General features: G+C 39.0%; 1 protein-coding gene across 1 annotated transcript in view; it reads left to right on the plus strand.

Moving 5' to 3' along the window:
• The window catches only part of EPHA6 (EPH receptor A6), an 814,401-nt gene that overhangs the window by 724,197 nt on the left and 76,835 nt on the right, over nt 1-13,369 (plus strand). The window contains exon 12 of the mRNA XM_063448791.1: nt 11,950-12,011. Within this exon, the coding sequence (XP_063304861.1) occupies nt 11,950-12,011 (62 nt within the window). The remainder of the gene's footprint in view (nt 1-11,949; nt 12,012-13,369) is intronic.

Below are 13,369 nucleotides of genomic sequence, written 5' to 3' on the forward strand. Positions count from 1 at the left end.
GTTCTCTGTTGCAGTCTCAACACTTAATTCTCTGCCATAATCGTTTTTTGTGCAGCCCTAGCCATACCCAGGGACGAACTCGCATTTTGTAGTCCCCAACATTCCCTTCTCAAAATGCACCCTCACCTGTGAGTACCTTAATCACCCTCTTGAATTTCTTACCCCTTTTGTGTTTATTATCCTATCTTTTGAATGCCTTACCCTCTGTAGTGTATCTTATCCCCCCTTTGTGTTACACTCCCCTTTAGTATATCTTATCAACCCATTTTTCCCTTTCTGTGTCTTTTACAGACACACCCTTTGTGTGTCTCTTACTTCCCTTCAGCACAGAGTTCCAGTCTGCCAAATTCACGTGTCGGGTGTAACTATAAAAGTGCAAATAATTCTGGTTGAAATGTTTCAAGCAGAAACACTGCACAGGAAAGGCTACAAGGCAGCAGCGCCTTCTGCGTGTCCTCAAATGGTGTGAGTCAATATGGAAAAAAAGAGGACAGAAAACAGAATATAGTGTAGTATATTCTATAGGTGGTGATGTAAAATAAGAAAGATGCCACTTGCAATTTTCTGGAGCTGTTCAGCTCCAGGCCGGCCGCCTGCACGATACCCCATCCTGCCTTTAGCTTAAAGGGCATAAAATCCCGGTAGCCAGGGATTTTTCGAGCCCTGTTGTAATATTTTGATATTTTCTGATATACGGATATATTTTTTTATATTTTGTATACTTTTAGATATCTTAATATTTTGAAAATAAATACATTGTATCCGTTTATCCCAAAAATATTAAATCACTTGTAAAGCTTATCAAACAATATTAAAAATCTGGACCTTAATCCACTGCTAAAGGAACATGTCAACATCCAAAACAAATTAAATTCAGTTAAAATGTTGTTTTCCTTTAACCCTATGAATGCCAGGTGCCTCCTCAATCCAAAAATATAACTCTAACTTACCCTTTTCTCCAGTGTTGAGTTCTTTCTCACTGTGGCTTTGTCACCGCCTAGGAGAATGTCAATGATGACTTTCTCCCTTTCTTTATGTACAAAACGGAACCATGCATGGCAATTGCAGTGAAAGAACCATTTAAATGCAGTGATAATGATCTCCCGGTAGAATGCTTCTCATAGGGGAGTTTAGACTAATCCTTCTCCAAGGATGATCTCACTTACGTCTGAATCAGTATGCTCTCCTAGCTGTCAGCTAGACATCCAGGAGGGTGTTCCTAAATTCATTTTTGCTCTTGGGGGAAAAAAATATGAATTGTAACAAGGAAGGCATCCAGATAACACCTAAAGAGTCTTTAATGTTCTGGAGTGTTACTTGAAATAGGGAAGAAAGGTAGACCGACTACTTGTCAGTCACACAAGATAAGAAAGAATATAATATAGGTGAGTTACATTTGCTTTAGAAACAGAGGAAACAGAACTTGATGGAAGCTGTTGCAGTTGGATCAGGCCTACTGCAGTCCACTTGTATGATCCAAGATGTGTCATGTATCTATGCCAAACACCTTTTGATATAGTATTACTCTAACTTATTTGTCTTTGCAGCATTCATTTATGATATTTTATATAAAATTATAAAAAGAGAGGGGTAGGGTGAGAAGGCTGGTTCGTTCAGACACGTAAAGAGTCTTTCTTTTGTCTTTGACCCCATTCAAAAGTTGCCTGTCCTCCCCTTTTGTAAATGTATGTAATATAATGTCCATATGTGGGGCATAATATGAAAGCAACGTAAGTAGTTATACCATGCATTCAATAAGAACAGTTACACCAATCAATTGTATTAAACATATCATTGCAGACTGCTGTTGCAAAGAAATTTACGCACTTCCTACCCCCTTCTTTTGGCTGATGGAATGAAGCCCTGCAGTTTTGCCTACAAATTGTTGTGCACATTATGGAAGCAGGGTAGGAGGACTGATATTTACAGAGATACAGGGGGACTCAATCAAGTCCAGGCAGTGAAGTGTGTTTTTATGCGCACAGACATCTGCACATCAGTCATCAAAAGTTTTTTTTTTGTTATACCATATACAGTTGTAATCAAAATAATTCAACCCCTATTGAAAATAAGGTTAAATCATATAAATAAGCCACAGCGGTTTTAGGGTCAGCCTTATGTCTGGAGGAAGAAGAATGAAGCATACCCTGAAAAGAAAACTCTGCCTGCAGTTAAGTATGGTGGTGGCTTGGTGATATTCTGCGGCTGCTTTGCATCCTCTGGCATTGCAAACCTGCACCATGTGGAAGGCAAGGCAAGATGGATTCATTGAAGTATCCTATGAGAACACGTCATGCCACCTGTGAGGAAGCTGAAGTTTGGGCATCCTTGGACCTTCCAACAAGACAATGATTCCAAGCATACCTCAAATTTCATCTAGACTTTGGTGCTGAAGAAGTCCTGGAAAATTCAATAGTGGCCATCATAGTCACCTAACTTGAACTTCATAGAGAACCTCTGGTGGGATTTGAAGAAGGTAGTTGCAGTGCGCAAATCCAAGAATATTACTGAACTGGAGGCCATTGTTCATGAGAAATAGGCTAAGATTCCTTAGGAATGCTGACAGAAGCTGGTGTCCAGCTATACGTCTTTTCTCCAGCAGGTCAAAACAGCAAAATCTACTAAGTAATCTACTAAGTATTCGAGGTCAGGAAGGAGGTTCAGCGCTGATAAGTCAACAGGGAATATAACAGCAAGGCAGCACACCTATGGGAAAGGGGATTCCCCTCTAAACCCCTTAAAGTACGTATGGAGGAAAAAAGGAGAAATAAGGGTGCGCCTTAAAACAAGTGAAATAATACTTATGGAAATACTGGAGAGTCCAAGCAGTAATATTGAATAGTCCAAATATAAGTAATCCACATTCACAGGTAGTGGTCCTAGTAGTACATAAGGTGGAATCTAAAGTCACAGATGTAGATTCGCAGTTCCAGAGTTGATATGTGGAGAAAACAGAAGACAAAGAAAACTCCAATGGTATAGTATGAATGGTAAAGAATATTGTGTGTATAGTAATAGAACTACTCACAATATCCAGAGCTTAAATCCAGCTCTGGTATGAATGGCATGAAGTGTAACAATCCCCACTCAAGGATATATGATGCTCCTCTTGTATTCTTAAGTGAAGTAATTTGATGGAGTAGTCCATCTCGAGATAAAATGAGATAAAATGTATAGTGCTCCCTGTATAGTTGTTTAGAATGATAAAAATATAATAAAATATACTCACGGTATATAGAGCAGACGTACTGCTCGATGGGTAGCGTATGGGTGGTATAATCCTCACCTCGGGATTCTTGGTACTTCAATATAGACAAAAAAGGCAGTGGTAGTCAGGTCAGGATAAAATTTAACATAAAATAATACAATAATAATAATAAAAGAAACAAAATAAAAATAATAATAATATAATACTATCATGAAAAAAGGAATGTGGCTACATAATATAAAATGGCCAAATATTCCTTTATTAACACTTAAATTCTAAAAAAGTTCGCCACAAATGGCTTCATCAAGTAGAAACTTATTCCCTATAAGTTTCTACTTGATAAAGCCATTTGGGACCTGACTACCACTGCCTTTATTGTCTATATTGAAGTACCATGAATCCCGAGGTGGGGATTATACCACCCATACGCTACCCATTGCTTTTGTTTCACTTGTTCACTGCAGACAGCCGAAAGTCTGTACATTTTTATAATAAACCTGATTTTTAATGGGGGTTGAATAATTTCGGTTACAACTGTAAGTGGAATTAATAAGCTAAATACTGGTGCACCCCAGTTCCTCCTAAAAGAAAGTGTTTACGTATCTTTAATCCAGAAGCAAGATGGTCTTCTCGACACAGTTACACATTGCCTCAGGAAGATCTTAGATCTTAGTGGTCAGCTTCTAGACAATCCAGTGCTGTTCACAGAGACGTTTTGGGACCAAGGCTCATGTGCAGTGCCCTTTACTCGCAATGCTTTTCACGAGAACCCTTACATCAGTTTTGGGCAAGCGCCCAACACGCAAGGAAGAGTACCTCCAGCTGTCTGATTGACACCCTGGAGAGTGCATCTCAGGACCTTTATAAAAGTGCAGATTTATTTTATAAAGTAAGAGAGAAGGAACACACTGTTAACCTTTTACGGGCTACGTATTATTTGAAAGATATTGAAAAAGAAATACTTTTAAGCTCTGAAACATAGAGATAGTTATATTGGATAAGTGAGCTCTCAATGAAAACTAGAGTATTTATAACTGTCAGATAAATGATTGCAAGAAAAAAATAGTTTACTAATCAGTGTGATCAGCTATCGGATAACAGTCAGAGTATACAGTGTGAGGGTTATTTAAGTCATGCATCGATCGAAGAGGCCTACTTCAAAATAGTGATTAGGAACAATTTCTCTCAACTCCAGAGCATCTAAATTACTGTAAATTACATAATGGTAGCAATCAGCAGGAATTGGCTCGACCTGTTCAGAAGGTGTTCTATTAATTGCCTGTTTGTTGAGAGAATAACTTCAGGGTTTAAACACTTATTTGTGAAAGTTTATATGAAATGCTTCCCGGCATTCCGGCAAGTTAAATTACTAACCTCGAGGCCAGGATAAGGTATTCTAGGCAAACCGCTCGGGTTTTTACCTGCATGTGTATAACATTTGTAACAAGAGCCTCTCTGAACAGTGAAACTGTTGGCTCAATTAGCATTTATAGTATGAATGTAGACTGCACAAATTCATGTTTCACAAGAAAAGTGCTTCCTGTCAGTATATAAACTTTAAAGCGAAAACTAATTACTGAGACACTGCAAAGTCAGATGAACCACAACACATGACATATTACACTGTGTCATGATTTATCAAACGTGTGGAAAAACAAAGTACACGTTAAGGCCCTGGGGAGATAGCACAGCTAAGTGGACAAGGGCACATGTATGAGTGTGGGGATAGATGCTTGTGATTGGCTGTATATGGGAGTGGATATGTGTTTGTGAGTGGTGTAGGGATCATCTTAACTCAGTGCCTCTTGGAGGACGGGCCAAACAACTTACCCTGAGTCTGTTGCTCCTGTTTGTCCTGGGCCTGTTTGATTTTACCTGCTTGAGGATGGATGTGGATTCAATCCTGCTGCCTTCAGAGCTGCAGCTGCCCTGGATCATGGCAGGCACCATCAGGAGCAACTGGCTCCCCTCCAGCCTGGTTTGGCCGGCGGTGTGGGTCCCCACCCCCCTCGGCAGTCAGGCCTCTGCTGGGGCCTTCCACATGGCTACAGACCTATAAGCCGCACGGGCCGGTGCTCCCACCTGCCTGCTCCCTGGATCTGGATTCAGCTCCTCGGGCCCGGTATGGGGAGACTGAGCCCCGGCCCTAGGCGCCGCCAGGCCCGCGTGTCTGCCCCCTTGTGATACGCGGCCTGCTCCCTCTGGAGTTTCCCGCGCTCCCCTGGCTATGGACAGCGGGCCGGGGGCAACAGAAGATGGCCTGCACAGCCCAGACAGTCTGGGAGGCCTTCGCGGTTGGGAGATGCAGGTTCTATTCTCAGCAGCGGTGGCTCAACCCTTCATTCCTTTCAGGTAGATAAAATGAGTACACTGGTAAAAGTAACAATTCCCAGGATGTACTTGGAATACAGAAAATATCTGAATATCTCTTTCTTGGCTATACTCCCAGGTGGCATGCAGCTGTCCGTCAGGGAGGTGAGCTATTGCGTTGTGCGCCTTCTGAAGCGGAGGTTCGTTGGTTTGGTGCCGGAGGTATGAAATGGGTTTGGCTCCTCCCGGAACAGGTAGGGACCTTCAGGGGGTCCCTACCTGTGGGGCAATGAGCTTGGGACGATACCAATGTGGTGTTTGGTGTCTGTCCTGAAGAGGGTATTGGTGCGTATTTAGTTGTTTCATGATGTGTGGCTCAATTGGTCAGAGGTCATTTCCCGTATATTTTGACAGCGGGCCCATAATCAGTGCATGGTACGCTGCTGTATGAAGCTAAAATTGGAGGGTCTCTAGGTGTGTTTGAGGGTAAGGGGATTCCGGTTCGCCACTGGGTGTTTTCTCACGGGTGGCAGCTAATGTGTTTCTGGGTGATGGAGTTCACCTCATGGAGGTCGGGCTCGACCTTTTTTCATCTTGCCATGCAGGAAGTGATGGAACAGGCTTTGGGTGGTTTGGGTGGGGCCCCCCGCTGATTTTAGGCTTAAAACAGCGGGGTTGTGGCGTTTCCTTGCCAATAGGTTTTTGGTGGCTATTACATGGAGTGTCAGGATATGGACATGGTCAGGTCTCAAACTCCCCTGCTCTCTAAGGTAAACTTTTAAATTACCAAATTGGACGTGCTCACCGAGCTAAAAGCCAGCTGGTGGTAAGCATTGAAAGGAAAAGGGAATTTTGGTTTGGATGAGGGGGAGGCGAGAACCCTGTGGTCTCTTTCATTGACAAGGACGCTTGTGTAAGCGAAGGCTGTAGGGCACTAGGTGTTAATAATTTTATGGGTATACAAATAGGGGAAATCGCTGTCTGAACCTATAAAAAATTAATAAGACATAGTGAAGACTGTTACATATGTAAAATAACAGACACGTTCTTGAGTGCACTCACAAGATGTAGGAAGGCAAATCGCTCTGAAATAACCACCACCTACTCCTGTAGGGGGGTCACACTGAGAATACACTGGATCTTGTAGATATTAAAATCCGGAAACCAAAAGTAGAGCAGGAACAAAGTATGGTAGAAAAAAGTATTTATTAATAAATACAATAAAAGGCACTGGTCTTATTGTATTTATGAATAAATACTTTTTTCTACCATACTTTGTTCCTGCTCTACTTTTGGTTTCCGGATTTTAATATCTACAAGATCCAGTGTATTCTCAGTGTGACCCCCCTACAGGAGTAGGTGGTGGTTATTTCAGAGCGATTTGCCTTCCTACATCTTGTGAGTGCACTCAAGAACGTGTCTGTTATTTTATATATGTAACAGTCTTCACTATGTCTTATTAATTTTTTATAGGTTCAGACAGCGATTTCCCCTATTTGTATACCCATTTGTTCTATTTTGGCACCTATGTGGAAAGTTGCCGTTGGGAAGCTGTTGTTAAGTTAAGTTTATTTATTTATTATTTATATTGTGTTTGCACAGTCTATTCAAGTGTGTATTTTGTGTTAATAATTTTATGTAAAGTTATGGATTATTTATGTATTTATTTCTTGTTAAAATTGAATGATAAAGTTTAATAAATGTGCGATGAGTCCTACAGTCTTATGTTTAATAAATGCTGTGGCCTGTTCCACCCAAATTCGGTGTCTGTCGTTATTGGGGGGTATTTGGGGTAGACTACATTATTCTTATTTGCATCACATTCCCCGCTACGTCCATACATGATTCAGTAGCTAATTATAGAACCACCTTTCAGCAATAACTTAAAGTAATCTTTTTCTGTTTGACTTTATTAGTCTCTCACATTGTTGTGGAGGAATTGTGGCCGACTCTTCCTTAAAACATTGTTTCAGTTCACAGAGCTTTGCTGGCATTTGTTTATGCACAGCTCTCTAAAAGTCCCGTCACATCATTTCACTTGGGTTGAGGTGTGGACTTTGACTGGGCCATTGCAAAACCTTGATTCCTTTTTTTCAGACATTCTGTTGTAGATTTGCTAGTGTGCTTGGGATTGTTGTCCTGTAGAATGACCCAATTTCGGTCAAGCTTTAGTTGTCGGACAGATGGCCTCACATTTGAGTTTACAATACTCTGGTATACAGAGAAGTTCATGGTTGACTCAATGACTGTAAGAATCCCAGGTCCCATGGCTGCAAAATAAGTCTAAATCATCATCCTTTGAAAGAGGTGGTCACACTTGCTGATGCTCAATTAATCAAGGGCATTTGACTAGCAGCATCTGCCTGCTACTTAGCCTCTTAATGTCTATGGAAGTAGTAAGGGTGTACTTAGTTTTTCACACATGGCTTCTCCATTTTTATGTTAAATAAATAATGGCACTGTGTAATATGTAATATTATATTGTTGTTTATTTGACGTTGTATTTACCTAATTTTAAGGAACAGATGATTGTCATGTCCTGGTATGTAAAACCATAGAATTCAAAGAGGGGGCACCTTATTTTTCCCAAGACTGTATATACTAATGTTTAGGTTTCCTTAATTTGCTGCAAATGACCAGGTTATTCTGAGAAAGTAATTGTTAGGAGCAAAGGAAGAATTTAAGCAAGGAAGGTTTGTATTGTCCATTTTAAAGAAACACTCTGGGCACCATGAAAATTGTTTCAAAATTAAGTTGTTACAGTACCAGGAGCACCCTAACACTTCCTTACCATTAGGGATTAACATATGTATATTTTTTCTGAATGGTAAGCTACTAATTGGCTTAAAGGGTCACTCTAAGCAAATCAGCAGTGCTCCTGCAGTTCATGCCGACTTGTTTACAGGGACAGCATGATGTGTACGGATGTGTACAGGGATAGCAAGGGACAGCGCTGGAAGGCCAACTTTAAGGTTAAGCCTTGCATGAATGGTTTAGCCCCTAATGGTATTAAAAAAACTAGAAAGAAAATAATTTAAATGAAGTTGTTATGGTGCCCAAACTCTTCCTTTAATGAAGATTTCTAAAATAATATCTGTACATAGTACCAATAATTTCAGCAATGCTGAGCACATTGACAAGGTTATCGCTGAACAACCTCAAGCTGAAAATGTAACCAATAATGCAACATTTGATTAATCTAACCTAGTTTTTGTTCTAAATTTACATCATGATTACACTACTTATATACAGCATCCCTGATCAAGATATGATTTCCTTTACTACATATATGAATTTTAAGCATGTTGTAGTTTACATTTTCTCCATTGCAGTGTGACCAAGGTTCAAAGATCAGTTGTTAATATACGGGGTTATTAACATATATTTAATGTGCAATTTGTAATATCCGCCAATAGTAGGTTTAGAGATCATTTGCAGCAGATTTTGCATTCAATGCTTATTTATAAGTTCTCATGAGAAAAATAAAATTGAAATAATTAATTCAGAGCTTGATACATTTTCCAATTTGAAAGTCATGGAGCTTAATTTGAACATTTGAGTAAAACCTTACTTAAAGGACCACTCTAGTGCCAGGAAAGCATACTCGTTTTCCTGGCACTAGAGTGCCCTGAGGGTGCTCCCACCCTCAGGGACCCCCTCCCGCCCGGCTCTGGAAAGGGTAAAAGGGGTAAAACTTACCTTTTTCCAGCGCTGGGCGGGGAGCTCTCCTCCTCCTCTCCGCCTCCGTTCCTCCCCGTCGGCTGAATGCGCACGCTGCATTTCATAATGCTTTCCTATGGACGCTTGCGTGCTCTCACTGTGATTTTCACAGTGAGAATCACGCAAGCGCCTCTAGCGGCTGTCAGTGAGACAGCCACTAGAGGAAATAGGGGAAGGCTTAACTAATTGATAAACATAGCAGTTTCTCTGAAACTGCTATGTTTATAAAACAATTAGTTAACCCTAGCTGGACCTGGCACCCAGACCACTTCATTAAGCTGAAGTGGTCTGGGTGCCTAGAGTGGTCCTTTAAGCCATTTAAAAGTGACATTTGTTTAAAGTTGGGAAATATTTTTACAAAAATTTTAAAATTAAAGCAGTTTTTTTTCATAACTATTCATCCACCACACGCTAACACATGGTAGAACCCCTTTCTTTTCTGACATAGTCCTTATGGTTTATTGTGGGGATTGCCAGCTTTGTACACACTCTGTGTTCTCCCAGGTGGTCCGTGAATGAAATAAACTGAGACTAGAATTATCTAGAGTCCAACGTGGAGATTCCATCAGATCCTGCACTACATGGAGAATCACTGCATTGCCTAACTGGTTACCGTTAGAAATTTCCTATCTGCTAGATACAGAGAATACTGCATTAGCACAGGTAGCCCTTGTACAAGACATCGACAATATTTCATTAGTCATGTGACTGACATTTTGGATTAGATGAGACTGTAAAATCTAGATTTGACATGGATGTACATGGAAGAGCTATGGCTCGGAACAAGTACACAGTTTCATGTTCATCCATTCAGCACTTTATATTAATCCTAAACCAATCACTTATGGCGTGACAGAAGGGGGAGTCAGATCCTTCCTGGTTTATAAGTGTCAAAATTGGTATGGTGGGACCTCAATACACAAATTGAGGAATATGAATTCAGCAATTACCAGTCCTTAGAAGTGGCTGGGCTTAATGTTATAAATAGTAACAGGAACTGTCAATAACAATCCGAGGTCAAGGAATATAGAAAGACAACACACAGTGAGACCAGGCAAGGTCAGGACAAGAGAAAATCAGAATAGTCGCATGAACAAGCCAAGGTCAAAATCCAGAATAAGTAATCACAGGACTCCTGGTGGACTGAGATTGCAGGATAATTAAATTAAGTTGCCCGGCTCGGATTAGAGCAAAGTGTCACAAGATGCTCTGGAATGATGCCTAGAACAACCAGGTAACCTGACTATAGGGCTCGTGGGTCACCCGCATTTAATTTTAATTTTATTTTTTTTATATATATTTTTGTATTTTTATGTATAATTACTGTGTATATTTTTTTTCCAAAGGACATGTTATAAATTAACAATTTATCCTTTGCGACAATTTTAATTTATTTTTACTACAAAAAGGTAAATTAAAATGTACAAATATAACTTCAGATTTACAAAACCTCTGTATTTCCACCTCGTAAAAATAAAAGAAAACCAAACAAAAACAATAACTAAGTACAGAGTCATAGGAATTGTATGCTCCACTGCCAAGTTATGTTTATAATTTGAATAAGAATATGAAAAGTGTGATTTTAGACCAAATATATGGATTATTTTTCTGAGCTTAGTGAACTCCACAGGCTTTTTGTGTTTCTTTGTTTTCTTTATAAACAAAATCTGTGAAAAATCAAACGTGAATAAATGAGTCTAATGCTAACAGTAAAATTATACATTTTTTTTCCTAAAATGCACAAAATAATTATAGAAATTGTGTGCTACTAAAACTGTTTATGTTTGTAACGAAATTAACTATAAAAACCTGAGCATCATTATTTCCAGAGCTATTTTTGTAATAATTGCTTTTTTGATGCATTTTGTTTTTTTGATTGCAAACATGAAGCAAAAATACTTATTTTTGTGTTAGTAAATGATGTTCGCATAATTGTTAGAAATCGGCGTTGTCCAAAACTTCCCTGTAGCTGCCATTAATTTGGGAACTGTTACTTCTCAGGAATTTGCACCACTAAACAAAACATGAAAACTCACCTATGTTAACCCTTTATTTTCTTTCAAAATAAATTAAAGATTTAGCAAATCACATCATGAACTAGTTTAGATAAAACAAAGCCAAGGCAGACATTGCAAATAAAAGGGAGCAATAAGAACATTGTTTTTTTTTTCCCCTACTCTGTATGCTTTCTGTATGCAGACAGCCAGGTGCCGAGGACAAAGCTTAAAACAGTGATTGACAAGGAACTAGGATGGCGGCGCCCAGTTACAGGATAACGAGATGTGGATTTCTATATTTAATTTTATTTTTCACATCTCATTCGTGCATATTTGTTAAATATAGGGCTAACTAAACATACCATTAAAATCCTGGGAAGTGATCATTTTCCTTTAATACTGTCTGTGCATGTAGTCCAGCAATTGCGAACATGGTCAAACGAAACATCTCTGCTATAGATGGTGCTCTGTCTGTCTCTGAAACAGAGGTTACAGAACAAAGTGGTTGTCTTAGAACGTTCCGTGTCTGAATTCCGCAACACCTGCTGCGATGATTTACTTTAAAATAATTTTTTTTTTCATTCCGCCTTGGCATAAGACATATGAACCTCATTAAAGTAATACAGATAATCTTTGCAGAGCAGCTGGAAATGTATAACCAACCCATAATACACCTTTAATCTTCTTAATGAATTTTCTTTGCTGTATTTGCAGGTAGGCCTGTAATGATTGTGGTTGAATACATGGAGAATGGATCTTTAGACTCATTCTTGCGGGTGAGTAGCCTTTCCTGGTGACATTTGAATAAGAAACAATTTTTGGTCTAGGGTTTTAAATTATGTATCATGAATTAATTTCTACATAATGTTATTCATGGATTTTTAGTGGAGAATAGATGGTTTTCCCATGGGCAGCATTACCTTAGTGCTATGATACATTAGCGAATGCCTGGGAAATGAAGAACTTAAACTTAAGAATATAATTGATTTCTCCTACAAGCACAGTTACCATTTAGTAAAATGTATTTAAATAAAAGTATTAAGACTAAGAACACGGTTATATTTAGCCATAGTCAACGCAATACATGATTTATGTACTGTACTTGTATCTGTCGTACTATGTGCTTAACATGAACCTTACTGTGTTTGTAAACAGACAGATAGTCCGTCGGAATAAATTTGTTCATACTTTGCATAAATCTGCCACCGCATCAAATTACCCCATTTTCGGCAAGAAGTAACCTTATTGCTATGAGATGACTCCTCTCTGTACGATATATATCCTGACAATAACAAAACCTTGTCATGTGTCACCTGTCCTAATTTTGACTGTTTTGTTATGACCTGCAATCGGGTGTTCATTCCAAATTCCCGATTTCCAAACCACCATATTGAATAATCTCGAAAATAAATGGTTCGCGTGTGGCTCTAAAAAACAAGAGGACTGATGGAATAAAAAAGATCATTGATGGCTAGGGGGACAACCACTGAATGTTGATTTTATGTGAGAAGTGACTAATAGTGAGAAAACAAGTAGGAGCAGTCAAAAATAATCTATATTTGCATACTTATTTATTTTATAAATTTATATATAAATATGGATTTGTTGACTGTTGTTTTCCTTTTTACCCATGTTGTTGGTTTTTTTTAACTTGATCTGTGAACCAAATGGTGGGGAAAATAATTTGTGTATATTTTGCAGGATACTAATTTTCATACCTTTTGGTTCGTCTAATTTGTTTTCCCAAATCTTTTTCTGCAATGAAATTCTGACGAGCCAAACCCCATACATGCACGAAATTTTGTGGTCTAGAAAATGTTCGTATTTTTTAGCGAACTGATTGGGCCGAAATAAATATTTCCACCATGCACAAGTCTGCCCTAGAGTTCATTGACTGTCTTATCAATCACAGGCAATAAATAAAGGGAAAAACTTTAAATGCAGCTTGGGTTATTGAGTATCTCTCTCATTCAATTTACAGTAAAACGTGTCTTACTGGGAAGATAGATTTCTAACATCTGCAACATGTTATCACTTATCGTTACAGACTCGCATTGGCAAATACGTGGTCTTGTCAATGTCAAATGTGTACTTCCAGTGGCATTTCCTGGCTCAATAAATCACACCTGCAGAT

Source organism: Pelobates fuscus, chromosome 1 (genome assembly GCF_036172605.1).
Source record: "Pelobates fuscus isolate aPelFus1 chromosome 1, aPelFus1.pri, whole genome shotgun sequence".
Lineage (NCBI taxonomy): Eukaryota > Metazoa > Chordata > Amphibia > Anura > Pelobatidae > Pelobates > Pelobates fuscus.